We start from the raw sequence: 20,840 nt of genomic DNA, 5'->3' as shown, positions 1-20,840 counted from the left end.
ACTCTTCTTGCTAGCATACATAATAGCATATTAATGAAGATGGAGAAGATGGAAAGCTTAAGCATTGAAGCGTGACTCTTGGTTGGATTTGCATTCCATAGCCAAGAGTGTTGGTGTAGGCTTTCACTCTCACAAGCTTGGAGAAGGAGGCGGTGTTCCTCAACTTTCACCAAGTGAGAATGCTTTCCAAATGAGTGTGTGTGTGTGTGGAGTATATCCCCCTAGCACCCCCCGTGCTTTGGGCGACTGGTGAGCTTTCTACATGTTGCAAGCTCATTGGACCCCTCTCCCCCTAGCCAATCACATGCAGCATGCAGTCAAGTACATGGGTAGTCTTTTGACAAGTGTCCTCCCTAACCCTTAGAGAGAGAGCTTGAAAATATCTAGATATTTGTTAGATGAAGTATAATCTCATTGGACCCCTCTTTAGCCCAACCAAATTCAAGCACACCATGTGGTTAAGCTTATTGAGAGTCTGACATGTGTCCCATGTGCTCTTCTAGAATTCCCCTAACTTTGAGATTTTTATGCATAGGAAGTTTCTCAAGCAAGTTCCTCATTAAGTGTGTAGGTTCTTTTTTTGACTCAAGCATCTTAACCCCCATGCATAGGAAGCTTCTCAAGCAACTTCCTCATTAAATGTGACAAGTACCTCAAGTACCTTAGTCATCAAGGATGACAAGCACCTTAGGTGGAGTTCCCACCTCAAGCACATCCTTAGCTTGCTTAACTTTAGGTTGCATTCCCACCTCAAGCACAGCCCTAGCTTGCTTAAGTTTAGGTCGGGTTCCCACCTCAAGTACAGCCCTAGCTTGCTTAAGTTTAGGTCGAGTTCCCACCTCAAGTTTAGCCCTAGCTTGCTTAAGGTCAAAGTACTTTTAACACTAACCATTGGAGTTCTTTAATGAATCTAACCCTAAGGTCTTTTCAGCTTCATAAGTTAACCTTGCTCTTTGACAGACCGTCTCTCATTTGGGCCCCTTTACCATTGGCCCCGTGTTGAGATAGATCCGTAAGAACATGTCTATATTCTAACCCTTGTTCCTGTTTATTATCCCATATTAAATGATCAGTTTAATATGAGAAAATCATTTGGGTTGGTTAGATATTAGATATTTAATGACACTAGGTCTCTCAAGCTCTCTCTAAGTGTAAATAGTGAAAATGAGCTAGTAAGTGTGGCCAAAATATCTTATATCGGGGGTCTCAAAACCACTTTCCACAAAATTTGACATGTGCTTCTAAGGTGTATAGGACACATGTCAAGCCCCTAGATAGGTTTCTCCTAATGAATCCTAAATCCTATTGGATGGCCAATGCAAAGGACCAGAGTTATCTAAGCTACTACATGTAGCTATGCATTTTCAAAAGTCTACCAAATAATGATGGTGGGCTAGTCTACGAACTAATGGTGAAGCTTAGAAGACATGGAAAGGCCTAAGAGCTTGCATAATGAAGCAATTCATTGCAAGTGATGCCAAAGACAAAGTTCTCACTAAATGGGGAAGTTTGAAACTATCTCTCTATGAGTCTATCCACTAGTATGTGAACAAATTTTGGGATTTCCATCTCAAAGCTACTATCTACAAAAAGATAGGCTTGGAGAACAAAAACAACAATTTTGTGTTGGACTATCTAAAGACATGGACGAATATGGCAATTCTCAAAGTCCTAAGACCATCTCTATTGTCATACATCACACTATGGTCTCTTCATGAAGTAATTTCCAACAAGGGGCTAAGAGGAATTCTAAGCCCATGGAAATTAAAGACCAAAATGAGTCTAGAGGGAAGAACAATGCTCCAAATTCTTCTAAAGGAAACTCTAGTAACAACAATGACAAAGCTAAGGAGAAACTTAGCCTACAAAGGTAAGAATAGACTCTCTCCCAAAGAGCTAGAGTGTTTTTGCATGGACAACAAGTGCTTCAAGTGTAGGGAGCAAGGTCATGGCTATTGCACTTGCCCCCAAAGAAATGCACGCAACGAGACGCCTAGAGCTTCTATGATTGAAACTCCAGAAGGGGATTCTCATTGCAAAGGATCTCCCCTTTCCTATGCTTGGGGAAAGGTGAGAGAGCATGATGCATTTATCCTTTTCAACCCTGGCTCAACTCGCAACAATATATCAACGGAGTTGGCTACCAAATTAGGCATACAAGATCGTAAGATGGGAGACATTGTTAAGGCTGATGGGTCTTTCAAGGGGCAAAACGCCTCCATTACTCCGCTGATTGAAAAATTGAGACTTCATGTCCAAAGCTACATTGACAATGGGAACTTTTTCATCTCCCCTCTCCAGCATGAGGATGTTACCATGGTTCAATCACATGACTGTCAATATAAAGTTCCTTGAAAGGAGAATATATTTGAAGTATAGAAAAAAGAACATGTACATAGATGCTAATGAGTTGGGTAACACCATACCCCTTGTAAATATGTATGCTTTTGATAAGTCGATGAAAAGCTTAGTTTTTGTGTACATGATTTTTGTTAAGGAATCTGTAAATGATCCTAATGTTTTACTAAATAAAAATGGTGGGAACCAAGAGGAATTAGAGTTGTCTAATTTGCTAAATGAATTCCATGATGTTTTTATTGAAGATATCCCTAGAGAGCTATCTCCAAAATGAGGGGATGATGATCATGCAATAGAGCTTCTACCAGGAAGCTCTCCGCCTAATAAACCCCCTTATCAAGTTTCACAAGCTCAACAAGAGGAGATCATGAGGCAAGTCCATGAACTGGTAGAAAAGGGGATGGTGAGGCCTAGCTCTTCTCCATTTTCTTCACCAGTCATTTTAATACAAAAGAAAGATGGCACATATCATATGTGTGTCGATTATGGAGCACTAAATAGGATCATTATCATAAATAGATTTCCCATGCCACAGGTAGAAGATCTATTTGATACGTTACAAGGGTCTACCTACTTCAATAGGATTGACCTTAAATGTGGTTATCATCATATAAGGGTAGTCAACGAAGATATTGTAAAGACCGCTTTTTGCTGGACATTTGGTCTTTATGAATATCTTGTCATGCCTTTTGGCTTGACAAATGCCCGGCCACATTCAACCACTTAATGGAGAGAAATTTTAGACCCCAACGCAAGTTTACTAGAGTGTTCTTTGATGATATTATTATCTACTTCAATTTCTCTTGAAGAGCATAAGCAGCATCTCCAGGTAATCTTTCAAGTTCTGAGAGAGAATAAACTTTTCATTGATCAAAAGAAGAGTGAATTTTTCCTACAGGAGATTCAATACTTAGGTCACATTATCTCTCAAGGTGGCATCCGTATGGATCCAACAAAGCTAGAGGTAATAAAAGGATGGCCTAATCCAAGGAATTTACACGAGCTACAAAGCTTTATTGGTATGTGTGCATAATATAGACGCTTCAAAGAAAATTTATTGCTAATAGCAGGACCGTTACATCACTTAACAAAAAAGAACGTTAGGTATACATGGACTGCAAAAGAGTAAGATTCTTTTGAGAATCTCAAAGAGAATCCTATCTCTTAACCTATACTTACACTACCGGATCTCTCAAAGCCATTTGAGGTCCAATGTAATGCTTGTCGTAATTTCCTTGGAGCAGTTTTGCTTCAAGAAAGGCATGCCATGGCATATGAGAGTCGAAGACTCAACTCCAATATACGAGTATTCGACATATATAAAAAGAAGCTACTAGCTATTCTACATTCCCTAGACTCATGGAAGCACTATCTTTTGTGGACTCCATTCATCCTATGCACGGATCATCAAAGCCTCAAGTACTTCATGGCGCAAACCAAGCACTCCAACAAACAAATGAGGTGGGAAAATTTTCTTTTTAATTTTCATATTGCTCACATTGCTAGCAAGCACAATCAAGTGACCTATGCACTATCACTATGGCAAAGAGAAAATGCGGTACCTGTAGCAACTCTCAATGATCTATCTTGTATGATAGATGAGTATGCTATTGATCCCAATTTCAAGGATGTGATTTCAGCCCTTGCATTAGGAAAGAAAGAAGAACCATTCACCTTGTTGGATGGTTATCTTTTCTATGGCAATAGGTTATGTGTTACTAACTCACTCCGTGATAAAGTAATGTATGAATCCCATGATCCTCCTTATGCAGGGCTTAGAGGGATTCATCCTACTCTTCGAGGATTAGATACCTACTTCTATTGTCATACCATGAAAGTAGACATACAAGAGTATGTTTCAAAATGTGTGGTATGCCAAAAGACTAAGTATGATAGAGTGAAGCAACTTGCATTGCTCCAACCATTGCCAATTCGTGATTCACCATGGTAGAGCTTATCCATGGATTTTATCTTTGGATTTTCCAAGCCTATCCATTTAAATACAGGAATATGGACAACAGTCCATAGGATTAGCAAACAAGCACACTTTATACCTGTCAAAAAGACTATTAAGGTACATCAACTGACAACCCTCTTCATATCTCATATTTTCAAGTAACATGGACTATTAACATCCATAGTGTCGGATAGAGATCCTAGAATGGCCAGTAATTTCTGGAAGGGTCTCTTTGAGAATCTAGGTACAAGGTTAAATATCTCCTCCACCTATCATCCACAATGGATGGACAAAGTGAGATAGCTAACCTTACGATTCTAGATCTACTTAAAGCCTATCTTACAAAAGTAGATCAACGCTCACAATGGGAAATACTTACCCCTTGTAGAGTATGCGTACACAACAACATTATACATGCTTCTACAAAAAAAAAACACCTTTCGAAGTCGTAGAGGGAAGATCTAAAAGTCCCTTGCTACTTAAGATACATGGGAAGATCTTCGTTGCTGATGAGTATAGCCAAGATCTACAAGAATATTTTCAAAAGATTAAAGAGGCTATATCCATCTCATAGCAAAGGCAAAAGGCTACTTCTAGCAAGAACAGAAGAGCCTTAGCTTTTTAAGGAAGATGGTTGGGTCTTGCTAAAGTTCCCCAAGGCTCATCTAAGACAAACTACATGCAAGAATCGTACGGGCCACCAGAAGTATTATACTAAGTTAGCAAAAAGATATTATGGTCCTTTTCAAACTCTTAAGCCAATCAACGAGATGTCTTATATATTAAAGTTGCCCAATTATTGGCTCATATACAATTCTTTTCATGTGAGCCTACTCAAACCTTACAAAGGAAATCCATCGAGAGAAGCAATAATTGAAGACCCTCTAGAGATCTAGGATCAAGAAGAGGTGCTGCAACCAGAATCCATCCTTCGACATGAAGACAAAGTGCTAAAACATGGTAAGATTATCCGACAGTACCTTATTACATTCAAGAATTATCCTGCAACCCAAATCCATCCTTCAACATGAAGACAAGGTGCTAAGACATGGTAAGATTATCCAACAGTACCTTATTAAATTCAAGAATTATCCTTTTGAAGATTCTAGATGGATACGAGGAATATAGCTTGAGGATATTATGAACCTTGTCAATGCTTACAATGATACAGTAGAGTAAGCAAATGTAAATGCATATTAAATAAACAATTTTTTTATCTTATAAGACTCTCTCTTTTTTTGTGCACAGATTTAAGAAGTATGCATGCTTAGGATCATGCTTATGGAGACGATGTCTCCCAAACATCAAGTAGAATTTATCACTCTACTTTGGAAGTATGATATGGATTAAATACCAGACATGCTTGCGGCAGCTGAGTCTCTCAATCACCAAATGGATTAGTCATTCATTATGGAAAGATGTTGTAGAGATTAGAAAGGGATCCTTTACCCAGTAGGAAACCACATGGACTAATGCCTAGGCTCTACCTTGTCCACCTCATAGTTGAGGACGATTATGATTTCAAGAGAGAGGTAATGTCATAAAATATAATATCTACCTATCCCAAATGATTTTATCGTACTAAACTGACCATTTAACATGGGAAGATAAAAGGGAACAAGAGTTAGGATACGGATATGTGATGTTAGATATATTCTCTAGGGGCCCAAGAGGAGAGATAAGCTTATCTCAATAAATGGAGAACGGTCTATCAAAGAGCAATGTACACTTAATGGAGCTTTAAAAGACCTCATGTTAAGCTTCATTAAAGCACCCAAAGGTTAGTGTTAAAAGCCTTTATCTCTAAGACCAATGGGATAGTCTTTTGCCTATGCTAGGTATTTCAAACCTTTGTATAATTGGACTATGGTCACGAAGTGGATACAAGTGACCAAGTGGACACTCCACTTGCATGGGGTGAGCCCTCTTAGTAGGGAGAAGATAAAGAACACACACATTCCAGGACCCTAGACAGGTTGCCCTCATTGAAGCATGAATCCTATTGGATGGCCAATGTGAAGGACCAATGAGAATTAGGCTTTATAAAGACAAGCTCAAACCTTATTGGATGGGCCATTAAAAGAACCAATAAGAACATTTAAAGAACCAATAAGAATTAGGACCTACTTTATTCCTATTGGACAGACTACTAAGCGTTCCATTGAGAATTGAGCAAACCATGAGCAAGCTTAATTCCTATTGGCCAATTGACCTTGAAAGACAATAAGAGTTTAGCTTCATTTAGTTAATAAACTAAGATCTCTCTCAAAGGGGGAAAGAAGGACACTTGTCACAATGCTACACCCCTTGCTTGATATGATATAGGTCTCCCATTGGCTAGCCCCAAGCTTGAGCCAATGAGCTTCAAGCTAGTGTATGAAGCTAGGTCGACCTCTCTCTCTCTCTGACGTCGGTCACAATCCCACACACACACACATGTATGCATTGAAAAAAGTCATGTCCTTCTCCAAGATTGAGAAGTACAGAGCCTATACCAACAACTCTTGGCTATGGAATGCAAATTCAATCAAGAGCCAAGCTTCAAGCATGCTTATCATCTTCTCCCTCTTCATTACTATGTTAATCTATGCTCTAAGAGTGATGATATGTGAAGAGAATACTTCTTTCTTGTAAGATACATCTTATTCCTCTTCACTTACCTCACTCCCTGAAAGCTCTTTCCACCTTTGAAGATGTTTGAGGTCTTGGAATTGAGGCCGGGGACAAGTTCTTGTCTCTTGCATATAAGTTAATTGTTGTTTTGGGCAGAATATTGGTGCATGAAGATTCTCATCTTCATAGCATCAAAAAGGTCTTAAGGAACACAAAGACTATATTGTACCAAGTCTCTCTTTATTGGAGAACATATAATACAAAATCCTTCCGGCTCCAAATAAATCTAGTCCTCAACTGTTGTCAATTTCTCTATTTCTCTCTCTTTACAAGTATTGTTCATGCCAAGCTAACTAGGTGTAATGTTTGTGTTGATATCCTCTCTCTCTTCTCTCTCTCTCTCTCTCTCTCTCTCTCTCTCTCTCTCTCTCTCTCTCTCTCTCTAGGAATTCTCTTAATGAAATGCTTACTACTATCACTTTGATTCCTCTACAATCAATGTTATCAGCTTAATTCCGTTACATCCCGCAAGTGATATCTTCATGAAAAGCAACATTGAGGAGCTCATCCATCAACTCTCTATGTGGAAACACAACATGGCTCTTCCTTTTGCATCCATCTCTCTCTCTCTCTCTCTCTCTCTCTCTCTCTCTCTCTCTCTCTCTCTCACACACACACACACACACACACACACACACACACACAGGTCAAATGTTTATGCACACAATTGGTAGAATTATGAGTGGAGACAAATTTATCAGGCATCAAAAAAATTCTTTTAATGGGTGAGAAAAATGTAAGAAACATCAGCAATGATTTAACATCACATAAAAGAAATCTTGAGGCAGGGGACAATCATGAGTATTCAGTGGGCCAAAAAATGGCAAGAAATTAAGATTAGACAAAGTAACTAACCTTTTTTAAACTCCTCTAAATTTTTGAAAATTCTTGGTAAAGTTTAAGATCTGGGCAGATTAATATCAGCTCGATTGCAATAGAATTTTATCTCTAGATGGTACAACAATGAAGCAGATATGTGTACATGCGAGTACAGCTTGGGCTTCTCTAGTAGCACCCTCCTTTAGCGCAATCTAGACCTCCAACATGTGAGTATAGCTTGGGCTTCTCTAGTAGCACCCTCCTTTAGCTCAATCTAGGCCTCCAACACATGTTGGCTTTGAAGATACGGCGGATTCACCTTTAAAGGGAAGTGCAAGTTGGACCCAAGTTAAAATAACCATCAACTCCATCGTGCATTGCATTGACTAAATATACCAGCACATCTCCCCACTAACGTCATCTTGGTCCAGTAGAAAAGGACATTGCTCCCCTCATGCATTTGGCGTGCGCACACAAAAATAAATAGCGGAGAGAGCTACCCTTAGCACAAAATATACCATGTTCCCTCTTTCCATTGATGGAATCTTTACACATTTGCCTTTCTTGCCCCTTGCTCGAGAAGCCTTGCAACCTTGAACCCTTACTCTAGGGACATAATTGCTCCATGGCCTGTGATGTTGCATCACATTTTGCCCCAGCATCTCCCCCCCCCCCCCCTCCCCCCGGATTATGCGGTGTCATAGGGATGCCTTACCTCCCAATTCAAATTTTACTCTCGACCCACATGCAACGCAAGCTCAAAACTCGTCGTCACTCTCAAATTTTACGTAAGCCTGGATTTGCCAGCATGGCCCAACTTCCCCGCCCCAACTGCCCAGGTAGGGCCAACGTCCATGTTTACTTTTAATGCCCATGTTTACTTTTTTTTTTGCTTGAGTGGACGGCCAGATCTCGCGCTAGAATCCGGGCCTGACTTCCTTTCATTGATCCCACCACGTGGGCTTCCTCTGATATACCATGTCATATAGTGTTGAGGTTGTATGATGGAGAGAAGCTACATGAAGGGCTTCAAGATTGAAAGATAAGTATTTCACAATTTATCTTTGAAGACGAAGAAAAATAGTGGTGTGTTAGGAATAAGGCGGCTAAGAAGATTATGAACTTAATTTTCGGGAGATCAAAGTAATGGTTGATTTGAAGGCATGTAGGATCAAGGAAAGGACTCAGGATTGAGAAGGAAATACTACTTTGAAGATACGTGATAAGGGACAAAAGAGTGTTTGAGGTGCTTTAGGCTAAATGAGTGGGATACAGTAAAGGGCCAACATAGAAACACCTACTTGAAAAATAGTTGTGTTTTTTTTTTTTTTTTTTGGGGGGGGGGGAGAGGGGTTGTAATATATTTTGCATATCTACTCATGTTTGAATGTAGAGATTGTATAGACTTCTCATGCAAGATTGATCTTTTTTAGATTTTTTCTCAATGCTACATTCAAATTTTGACACTTTTCAAGGATTAGAGACACTCAAGCTCTACTGATAGTACAAATTTTAGCAAATCATAAGAGGACAAATGAGAAAAATTCTAATTATATATTAGATTATTTTCCTCTCATTTGGGAGGGGAGTGGATTCATCAACCTTTTGGTGATCGTTCAGGGTAAGGGGGCCAATAAAAAGCTACCCTCCAAAGAAAGGACAATGACACCCTCATTAATTAATAAGACAAAGTTCCAACTTCTTTGCACAATTCAAAAGGATGTTGAACTGTCAATTTATTTGAAATGAAACATTTTCATTGGGCAATGGGTGAGTTTAAGCGTTGTTGGCACCCATGTCTCTTTTCTAGGGTTGGTGTGTCTTCTGTTTCACATCCGTTTTTGTTACTCAAGATTGCACAAATGGAATTGTAACTTTCGACTCCGATAGTCAAAATAACTAAAATCAAATTTTTTGAAAAGCTTTCGAAGAGACGAATCAAATGAACTACTCTCATTATGATTGAGCTCAGAGATCTGAGATCTAGTCTCCTTTTCTTAGATGGCCTTATATTGACCCCTTTACCCTACTTATTGGCCCCCTGTACCCTAAAGCTAATGGTGGACCCACTTAAAAGATATCATGAAAAAGGAAATGCGACAAGTGTGGTTTTGGTTTAAAGGTTGTACCAATGGAGCAAAAATAAAGGTACATTTTTGTTGGGAGAAGATGGTGTAGTGATGAGGAGAGAGGACAAGGCAAGATAAGACTCCTTATAAAAAGATGAATTGGAAAATACCAATATCAGTGTTAGAGAAAAACCGGGGGTACAATGTATTTTAACCGGTTAAAATCATAAAATCCCGGTTACATTTTGAGCTTGCCTTGAATAAAACCGGCAAATTTACACAAGTTTTAGTGAAAATGCCGGCAAAAGCTTCAAGTTTTGACCTAAAAACCGACAGAATGTCAAGTTTGCCTTTATTTTCTTCGGTTGGAAAAAATGTATTTTTGTAGCCTTGACCAATATTACTCCCTTCTAAATTATATGGGTGGACCAAACATCTTGTTTGGATCATAATAGTACTAGGTAGTACTACTTGATATAATCAAGTGTGGCATACCTCTAGCAATAGTAAGATACGAGGATACAAAGGCCCAACATGCCCAACATCCTTAGAACTACTATCATATATTGCACCTAGTGTTCTAGTGTTGAAGCCTTCATACCGATATGAAAAGCCGGTAAAAATAGAATCACCTAATCATGCATCCACCCTTACCTCGTCGCTTTATTTGAGAAATTCTCACGTTTTAACACTTTTAAAGGATTACACACACTCAAGCTGATGTGATAGTATAGATTTTAGCTAATCACAATACATTGGGAGCTTTTTCGCCCCTCTTTTGGTGCCCGTCTACCTACTGCTCGTTTTACCCAAGAGCTTATGAAGGAGGCATTTAGAGACTATATCATTAAAAAATAGGAAAAATTACCAAAATACCCATGTAATTTGAGAAAATTCCCAAAATACCCCCGATATCTTGTCACAAATTTCCAAAATGCCCTTCCAATTTTCCAAGATTCCCAAAATACCCCTGAATGTGAGTAAACTTCTGGAAAAATTTTAAAAAAAATAGGTCTTCACAAGAAGAGTGATTGTCTATCGTACAAGATGCTAAAACTACAATTTGAGCTGGTTATGTAGGCTTTGGAGATGAATTGCTTCATTATTTTTAGACAGATCGTCTTTTTCGCGATGGTAACTGGTGACAAATTACATGTTGAGAACTCAAAAACGGATCTCAATTGTCACAAACGAATGAAGATTAGAAAATCTTGAACAATCCAACCAAAATAGATACAAGGGTATTTTGAGAATTTTTGAAATTTGAGGGATATTTTTGAAATTTCCTCAAATTAGAGGGGTATTTTGATATTTTCCCTTTAAAAACATCACCTTGAAGAGTAAATGGGACAAGCGAAGTTTGGGGATGAGTAGGGAGAGGGTGGGAGGCAAGAAAGGGGTGGTGGGTTGGGATTGATAGGTAGTGTGGTCATTGAGTTTGTATGATGGTGGGTACTAACATGCTGATTTCCTCCCATCTATTAAGTAGAGCCCCTCGACTCAACTAACAAAACCCCTTGCCATCCATGTGGTACATGTGGCTCTTAACCGGCCTACCCCTTAAATAATACGAATGCAAGACTATAGGCGAAACCCTTGTTTTAATACTAACGTAAGTACGAATGGAAGACCATAGGCGGAACCGTTGTTATAATACTAACGTAAGATCATAGGTAGTGGCATCCTAATCTCCTCCGATCCAATTCCCTTAAGTAGAGCTCTTTAAGTATTGAGGCTCCTTGTAGTGGCTTCCTAATCTCCTCCGATCCAATTCCCTTAAGTAGAGCTCTTTAACTATTGAGGCTCCTTGTCATGTGGCTCCTAGTCGACCTTGCCCTTAAAGGATCCATGTCCTTACAAATTTGCATGGACCTTTGATCATACCATTCGCTAGAACCAGATTTGGTAATCCTTCTAGACTAGCAAGAAGTTTTGAACAAATTCTCACAATACTTCCCACATTGAGACTTACCTCAACATCATGAGCTTCTGTGAGAGAGGCACTGCATACCTAGAGGCAAGGGACCGCCAACCAGATAGGGGGACTGGTGGTCCCCTGCCCCCAATCGCACCTAACTAGGTATGCGGTGTCTCTCGAACCGAAGCTCATGATGATTATGTTATGCATTGTATGAAAAACACCGAAAAAGACTCCGTTTTCCTACATGAGAAAATCTTCAAATCTTCTTGTGACTCTTTGCACAATGTATGTATGACATTTCTTTTTTTTGCAAGCCATTAGTTAGAAGTATGTATTTATCTTCTCCAAGGTACGCATTCAACCTCTGTAAAGAAATGAACTAAAATCCGAACGCTACTTTGATAATCCTTTCTCATCAGCTCCTTGCACCTTACATTCGCAGTCTCTATACAAGCATGCCATGCATTGTCTCATGCATGCGTTTCTCTAGGGTTTCAGGCAAGCAAGAGGCAACGCAGGAGGCAATGAAAGCCATACTGGAAAAGACAGCAAACGGAATGCAACCATGAATCTTTGCGGCAGCAGCAGCCAAGGGAGCCGATACGGCGCCTATTTGCGCGGCTTGCGATGCAAGCCCTATGGCCACATTCCTCACTTCTGTTGGAAATAGCTCAGCTGTGTATATGAATACCATGTTATAGGAGGCTGCAATCCCAAAAATTGCCACCATCCCACATATCATCCTTGTCGCACTCCCCCCTGCCAATGCACCTCCCAAGCAACTCACTCCTGAAAGGAGAAGTGCACATACTAGCACTGGCCGCCTACCATACGCCTGTAACATAAACGCCGCAATCAAATACGACGGCATCTCTACAACAGCATTGAGAATGAGGCCAATGGAAATGTTCTCCCCCACATTAGATACATTCAAATTGATACCAAAGTAGCTGAGCCCATTGGTAAGCCAGATAAATAGCATGATAACCATCCTTCTCCTCGCAACAGGGATCTTGAAGATGTCTAATGGTCCAGCCTTGCGCACTCCAGCCGCAATTGCTTGCAGCGCATCTCCCTTCTCTCTTTCCAGGGTAATTGTTTCTGGTATACTCCTTTTATTTCTACTTGCTATGTCTTTCAATATGTTTAGAGCCTTGTCCACTTCACCTCGAGCAAGGTACCATCGGGGCGACTCTTGCACAAAGGGAAGCACAAGAAGGCAGTAGAGGCTGCACAGTGCAGAGCTCAGCTTGTAGAGTAGTCGCCAGGGAGAGGTAAACAGGGCAAGGGTGGACAAGATTATGATTGCACAGGCATATGAGAAGAAAATTGACATGCTTGCCGGTCCTCTCTTCGAAGGGCCGACAACTTCTGTAGCCAGGACAAAAGCCGTCGTGCCAATGCCTCCAGCACTAAGACCTGTTGCGAGCCTCAGCGCGATGTAGACCCAATAATTTGGGGAAAAAGCAGTGACTAGGCAGAGAATGGAACTTAGGCAGCATGTGAGGATCAAAACACCCTTCCTACCAAGAGATGAGTCAGAAAGTCCTCCCCATACACCCGAACCTGCATGGCAGTTCATGCTTTACAGAAATTACTAGAGTACATTCAATAGGACTGCATGTGCGAGAGTGCGAATGTGCGAGTGCCGTCTATGTGCCGTTGCATAAGCATGCTTTCAAGCGCCCAAATTTCACAGAGAAGGAGGGGAAGAGAGCATCAATACCTATTGATATACCTAAGAAGAACAAGCATTGAACCAAACCCACTTTGTAGCTGTTTCCACATATGAGTCCCCATTGCGATACAGTCGACGCATCTTCGCCATCTACCCATTTCCACAGGGAGGAAGCCAAGGAGCAGATGGAAGAGGTAGGGGTACAAGATGGGCTGTTACTCTGCATGTGGGCCGCTACATGAGGCTCGTGTAAATGAGGAAGGAGCGAGCTGTTGCCCGCAGGAAAGGTAATAGCTATGTTTGAGTGAAGTGTGGGTGTGCAGACCCATTCTGGGGTTTGGTCTGCGAAGACCATGACAAATGTGAGGAAGCATGGAAGCCACCAGGCGAGGCTGACAAGTATGAAATGGCGCACTTGGCCAGGTCCGAGCTCCCCCGCCCACTCTTGCAAAACTTCGTCTATGGAGAGCCTCTGCGCCTTGCTTTCTTTCTGAGAGCATTCGGGAAGCAGGGGTGTAGCAACGCTCACGTGCTCCGCCATTGGAACACCTGGAAACTTACAGCTTAGGTGATTTATAAGAATTGCGGCCGATTCAAGCAATTCAGGAAACGTGGCAGCATCGCAAACGATGTGGAAATCGGGGAGTCTTAGGAGAAGCGCCTGGAAGCAGCCATTTAGGTAGCCTAGAAGCCTAAAGCGTCCGTCCAGCTGCGAGAAATTCACTGCGTGCCACGAGGAGCATAAAACGGAAATGTCGCGGGAGGCAATAAAGTGATCTCAAGCCCCCTTCCGTGTTTCTTAGAGCTCGGTCGCGCCGGTGCTTGTGGGTGGGTGGGTGTGTGTTGGCACTTTGGGGGGGGGGGGGGGGGGGGGGGGGGGCCAAAAGTGATGGGAGCCTTTGATCCCATGTCCCATGCCCGTGTTAGATATAGCTGGGGGGGGCGGGGGGGGGGGACAGGGCCCAAAAGTGATGGGAGCCTTTGATCCCATGTCCCATGCCCGTGTTAGATATAGCTGGGGGGGGGGGGGGACGGTGCCCTATTTTGAAACACATTTTTTTGGAGGGGATGATCGATCTATGGTCCCCAATGATTGTTTATTGTGGGCCATTCGATTCATTTGGAGGAACAAAGAAGGTTTGGGCCACTTCTCTATTTGACACACTCATTTTTTTGGAGAGGATCTACGGTCCCAAATGATTGTTTATTGTGGGCCGTTCGATTCATTTGGACAAACAAAGAAGCATTGTGTGCGATATGACCTTGCAAACCCCAACCCCCCCCCCCCCCAAGGCTACTTCATTACCACTACGTGATTGCGCGTGTTTTGATAGGCATGGAGAATGATACCATTGTATGGCGTACTTCTAGCCTGTCGCGATCTTAGTTCACATTGAGTTTACTTCGAGTTTACAACAAGAGTTTACATCTAATTCACATGTGATTCACAACGAGTTCACATTTGTTCGAGTTTACATCAAATTCACATCCAAGATCAACGGTTGTGATCTCCGCCAAAAAGCGACACCGATTTTCAATCATAGATCCTCTGTAAAAAAGTGAGGGTGTCAATTAGAGACGAGGGCTTCATATGAGGTCACACCTCTGTACTGAATGTGTGGGAGCGATTTGGAAGGAGGAGATAATGGTGACATGTGAGTTTGTGATTTTAAGGCTTAAGCCTAGGAAAGATGAGAAAAAAGGTTTTTCTAAAATATAGTTTCATACCTACGTTTTTTACTTCATTAGCGTAGTGTCCGTTTTCCTCTCCTTGGCCCCTCAACAGCCCACGTGGCTCCAGCTAATGTCGCTCAAAAGCTAAAAACGTGGGCCTGTAAAGCTCTAAAAAAAGCATGGCTTAGCTAAAAATAGCGGCTTTTGCAATCGTTCTCTCTCTCTCTCTCTCTCTCTCTCTCTCTCTCTCTCTCTCTCTCTCTCTCTCTCTCTCTCTCTCTCTCTCTCTCTCTCCTGCGTTGATAGAAAATTCGTCTCTCTACGACGTTAAAATACTCTCCTTCTTCTTCTTCTTCTTCTTCTCTCTCCCTCTCCCTCTCTCCGTTGACAGAAATCTCGACCTGTCAAGGGCCGTGATGATATCAAAGTTGTGGCGACTATTTCTTCCGGTAATGATGTTGCCATAGGTACCATGATTGCTGATGCCATCGACAACTTTGGTCCAGATGGTGTGTTGTCAATTGAATCATCATCATCCTTTGAGATGACAATCACAGTCGAAGAAGGAATGGAGATCGACAGGGGGTATATCTCCCCTCAATTCGTGACTAACCAGGAAAAGCTCATTGTGGAACTTGATAATGCAAGAATCCTTGTCACTGATCAGAAATTAGCCACCATCAAAGACATTCTATCAGTTCTAGAGAAAGTTTCACAGCTGAATGCTCCTTTGGTGATTGTTGCTGAGGATGTATCAGGAGAAGCTTTAGCAACTCTGGTGGTGAATAAGATGAGAGGAATCGTGAAAGTGGCTGCTCTCAAAGCACCAGGATTTGGTAAGAGACGGAAAGGCTTACTGTAGGACATTGCCATCGTCACTGGTGTTGATTTCATAGCCAGTGATCTTGGCTTGAAGCCTGAAAGTGTTACTGTTGAGCAGCTGGGGATTGCCCGAAAGGCTTGAGAAAGCACTAAGTGCTTGAGGAGCTCCCTGTCCGGAATGCCACCACCTTCAATGAATGCAATGATTCCAGAATGTGCACAATGAGAGCATGGCGAGCGTCCATGTGACTGTCCTCTTTTTTAACGTTTATCAGCTATGTTGGCAATCTCTTGGTCGATATGTATGCCAAATGTGGTGCGCTTGAGAGAGCACAAAAATTGCTTCAGGAGCTTCCTATCTAGAATGTCAGCATTGATTGCGGGATGTCGCAATAAGAGCAGGGCCAGAAAGCTCTTGGTTGTCTTCTTTGGATGCAAAGCGAGGGCCTCTCTCAAGATGCAATCACATAAGCGTGCATCTTTAATGCATGTGGTTATACGTAAGATGCTGATATGGCTTAAAAATTAACTCTGAAATTGTTAGTCAGGGGCTGTTGCAAAAACTTTCCGTGCTTGGCAATGCCTTGGTCGATATGTATGCCAAATGTGCTACGGGAAAGCTGTAGGTTGTTTTCAGCGGACGCAAGGCAAGTATATCTCTCCAAATTCATTCAAGGCATGTGGCTTTGCACAAGTGCTCGAGGAGCTTTGTGTCCTGAGTGTCGACTCTTAGAATGTGTTGATTCCATGATTTGCTCCACAAGGGCAGGGCCAACAAGCTCTATTTTGTTTTCAACAGATGCGAAACGAGGGCCTCTCTCCAGATGCAATCCCGTACACATGCATGAAGGCACGTAGCTCCACACAAGAGGCTGATATGGGCAGAAAAAGTGCTTGAGGAGTTTCGTTTCCGGAATATCGCCTCTTGAAATGGATTGATTACAGGTTGTGAAAAACAAATCGCAAGAAGGGTCTCTATCCAGATGCAATCAACTACGCCTACACAGGAATCTAGAAGGCATGCGGGTCAGCAGATGCAATGACGTACACAGCCATAGATATTAAAATTCACGATATGATCGCTGGTCAACATTTGTTGGGAGTACGATTTCATGCTTGGTGGTGGTTTGATCGATATGTGTACAAAATGTGGTGTTCTCACAATAGCACAAAATCTTCTTGAAGGGTATCCTCCCAGGGATGTCGTCTCTTGCAGCGGGTTAAGTGCAGGAGATGCCCAACATAGTTGATACAAGGAAGTCCATTGGCGATAGACATTCAATTGCGCGGTGAGTAAACATTATTATTTTCTGATTTTTGACACTCAGAATGCAGTTAATGAACACACTGAAAATTGCATGCTGCCATGGGAATGGCACGTTCCCTCGTATTATAAAAATTGGGGAGGACTCTGCAAACTCCCCCATGCAACAAGACTTGCATGTTTCCTTTTTTTTTTAACATAAAAATGGAACAACAAACAATTAATAACATTGACATCTTGTATGATCATGAACATTGAGCTTGACAAAACTCTTAACACTCCTTGTGGTTTTTGGCGAGGTAACCCTCTGAAGCACTACGATCGGTAACCAATTCATGCAGAGCTACAAGACTAAACCACGACGATCGGTATCCCAAACACTCTCAGGTAAAAAAATATAACACTCTTTCATGAAATCTCTCTCTCTCTTCTCTCTCTCTCTCTCTCTCTCTCTCTCTCTCTCTCTCTCTTACTCTCTCAGTTTCCAATATTTTGTTCGATCTCAATTCGATGGAACATAGCTAACGAAGCAATCTAGTTGCAGTGCTAGTAGGAGCATCTTCTGCATTCGAAATTCAGCCTTGATTTTTTCATTTTTTGAAAATCGAATGTTCTCTTCCCCCACTCCCCCCATTAACCCTTGGTGCGACTCTGCAGATTCACGCTCTTCAATGTCAGGATAAGTGAAAAAACCACTTCCCAAAGTTGGGATAAGGCACCACCACACGGATTGAGCTCTTACTGGCAAATGGACTCTTAGAAGCAAAAAACCACTCCCCAAAGTACAAGAAGGTCGAAGATTGGGATAGGGCACTACCACGTGGAATGAGCTCTTAGTGGCAAATGGACTCTTAGAAGCAACAAGACTATCTCTTAGAAGCAACAAGCCAGCTTCGAACGTGATGTATTGGTCAATCCTGGCAATGCCTTGTGTGATAGCTCGGCACATGAAGCAGAGAGCCTCTATTTTCTTTTTCCATTTTTGATGTTCAATTGTCTCTCCCTCCTTTTGCCAATTTTGATGTAATAACCATTGCTTTCTGTTGTCTACAAGAAACGTTACTCCTTAGGATGGAGACAATGAAGCTAACATAGAGCACTTCGTAAGACAATAGCTCCACGGGCAAGAAATGCAGAGGCAAAGCGACTTGACAATTTGCTCTTAGGCACAACTTTCATGACATTAGTCGCAATCTCATGGAGTAGACGAGTAGGATGGAAATAGAGCATACCAAATTGCAAAACAAGTCCAAGTTATCTTTTCGAGTTAGGCAAGTAAAAGCGATTGAAGAGTAGGTCTAAGGCATAAAATCATCGATGAATAGGTTTATTGACGCCTTTGCGGGCCGCGGCCAATTTGATGTAGTGTTTCATTTCTCTAAAGACTATAAAGTTAAAGCTTCTATTGAGCAATTTTTCATTTCAATAAGACAATTGTTTCTATTTACTTTCCAATATGCACTTGTTACTTGGTTGGCCTAAAACCTTTTTACAAATGAGACATGTGCCTCTCCATATATGTAGCTCTATCTTACCCTTTAAAAGCCTATGAAATCCTACATTTTGTATTGATCCCTAATCTGCGTAACGCTTTTTGCTTACCGAAAATTTATCAGATCCCTATTGTGTTGACTCACTAGTCCTGGATACACCTTTGCTAGTTATGTGCATGTGTAATCCTTTTCACCTTTTCACAAGTAGTATAGATTACTTGGCATCCACTTTGCAAGGCGTTGGAGAGGGGCAATGGGAGCACACCCAGAAACACACACAAATGCCTCTTTATAGCCCAGGGTACTCACAACACCTCTATCCACTACAAATCACCATCCAAACTTCACAATACAATCTTCGCTTGCATGCATACTTATTACTAACACACACATGCTTCGCATCACGAAGAGACATCATATCATCCCAATTTTGCCCTCTTTCAACACAACACCTCTCTCTTTTTCTCTCTCACACACATAGATGGCCCAGGGGGTGCACACCGCTCACACACCGCCATCACACACACTGGAGCACAATAAAGAACAGATAGGGGGAAAATACGGCACAAAACTTGAAAACGATTAGCTTCTTCTTCGACAAAAAACACCGTAGACAACCACCGTATAATCTGCTACACAAGAGGGGCACACCACCCTCAGCTCGGCTCTGTCGACACAACTTCGACAAGCAAAAAAAATCCTTTCTTTCTATGGTCTCTGTCGGCTTCCTCTCTGTAGAGCCTCTTCCTCATTGAAGAGCTCGCGAAAAGCCCTTCTCTTGTTGGAGCACCCCCCCACCCACCCAAAACGGAAAACAAAAAACTCGACCTTATAGGGCATGTGTAGCCTCTCTATTTCGGACCATTTCTCCTTTCTTTTAGCTTGCTTTGCATGTGAATCAACTTTCTTTATTCTCGGCTTGCTTGCCCGCCAAGTCCCATGGGAGGCATCCCTCCATGGGGGTCGTCACGCCATTGTGTTAAGGCCTTGTGGAACCCCTCTCCTCAACAAAACAATTGGCCCCTGTAGGGCACCGCAGGAACACACCCAATGAGACTACCAACATCATCTCTCTCTCTCTCTCTCTCTCTCTCTCTCTCTCTGCCCAGAGGAGGGCACGTTCCAGCTCAAGTACCCCGACATCCTCTACTGCAACCCCATATGTGGGACTTTGTTCCTGCCACATGGCATGTGCTCATCGCTTGGCTCTCACAAGACTCCCAAAGTTCATCAAAAAACTTAGAAAAGCTTTTTATTCCCATCATCTTTAAACCTCTACCAATTTCTACTCAAGGCTTTGTAACCAAGCCACAAAAACTCAGTGGAAGATCCAGTTCCCGACTTCGTCCCCTACAATCTCCGTCGCATTTGGATCTTGTCGAGCCCACAATCTGAGGCTACCAAAATTGGAAAAATCCACCTGACACTATCCTACTAGCAATTGTCACTAACTTCAACCTTCAATGTCTCCGCAATCCAAGACGATCCGTTGATTCCTATGGCCTCCATATACCACATAGCTTCCTTAAAAACCCTTGTGAGGCTGCAAAAACCCCACATGGCACATCTATCGAGGCAGTCAAGATGGTACATAACTGGCCTCCGGTGAAACTTCAACCGTACATGTCTTGGCCCTTTGAGCTCTGATTGCCAATCCGAAAAGCCAAACATGCACCGTAAGATGGGAACTTTAGGACCATGCATTCACTTCATCTTTGATCCACCATCTACAACTTCCCAGTCCGGTACAAATATGCAAACCACTCGAAACTTCAAGATGTCATATCTTTCACTCTGTAGCTCCATTTAAGGAACCGTCTAGACCATCCTATAGAGAATATTGAGGGCTACCTTTTGCACTCTCATTTTTGCACTTTCCACACTTCAACCATCCACCTCTAACAGGCACCATAGCAGAGCATTATGGACATGAAGACCCCTTCAAGAATACATATATGATGCTCCTTGTGTATTCTTTATCTTCACAGTTTCTCAATCACTTTGGCATGCCCTTGAGAGCCCTCACAACCCTACATTTCACTATTTGTAGCATTGACCAACTTTAGCTGCACTAACGTCTTCTTACCACAAGTAGCGTGATGCTACTTGTTG

The 20,840-nt window shown here is 41.9% G+C and overlaps 1 protein-coding gene and 1 pseudogene across 1 annotated transcript; one reads left to right on the top strand and one right to left on the bottom strand.

Annotated features, from left to right (window-relative positions):
- Nucleotides 1-12,083: 12,083 nt before the first annotated feature.
- LOC147450883 (organic cation/carnitine transporter 4-like) lies at nt 12,084-14,202 on the bottom strand. The gene is made up of 2 exons (XM_086519876.1): nt 13,524-14,202; nt 12,084-13,363 (listed from the first exon to the last, which is right to left on the bottom strand). The coding sequence occupies exons 1-2, from the start codon at nt 14,014-14,016 to the stop codon at nt 12,243-12,245; spliced, it is 1,614 nt and encodes a 537-aa protein (XP_086376002.1). The 5' UTR covers nt 14,017-14,202; the 3' UTR covers nt 12,084-12,242.
- Nucleotides 14,203-15,452: 1,250 nt separating this feature from the next.
- On the top strand, nt 15,453-17,122 carry LOC147450882 (ruBisCO large subunit-binding protein subunit alpha pseudogene; annotated as a pseudogene).
- Nucleotides 17,123-20,840: the final 3,718 nt, after the last annotated feature.

This window comes from Adiantum capillus-veneris, chromosome 9, assembly GCF_014529385.1.
Source record: "Adiantum capillus-veneris isolate H3 chromosome 9, ASM1452938v2, whole genome shotgun sequence".
In the NCBI taxonomy this organism is placed as follows: domain Eukaryota; kingdom Viridiplantae; phylum Streptophyta; class Polypodiopsida; order Polypodiales; family Pteridaceae; genus Adiantum; species Adiantum capillus-veneris.
The sequence above is the reverse complement of the archived record's forward strand: the minus strand, read 5'-3'. Positions and strand labels throughout refer to the sequence as shown.

What these genes read in the sequence shown, in the direction of transcription:
- LOC147450883 (XM_086519876.1), bottom strand. Translation starts at nt 14,016, where the DNA reads ATGGCGGAGCACGTGAGCGTTGCTACACCCCTGCTTCCCGAATGCTCT. An exon ending in CTTCTTAGGTATATCAATAG is followed by an intron (nt 13,364 to 13,523) that starts GTATTGATGCTC and finishes ACTGCCATGCAG; the next exon opens with GTTCGGGTGTATGGGGAGGA.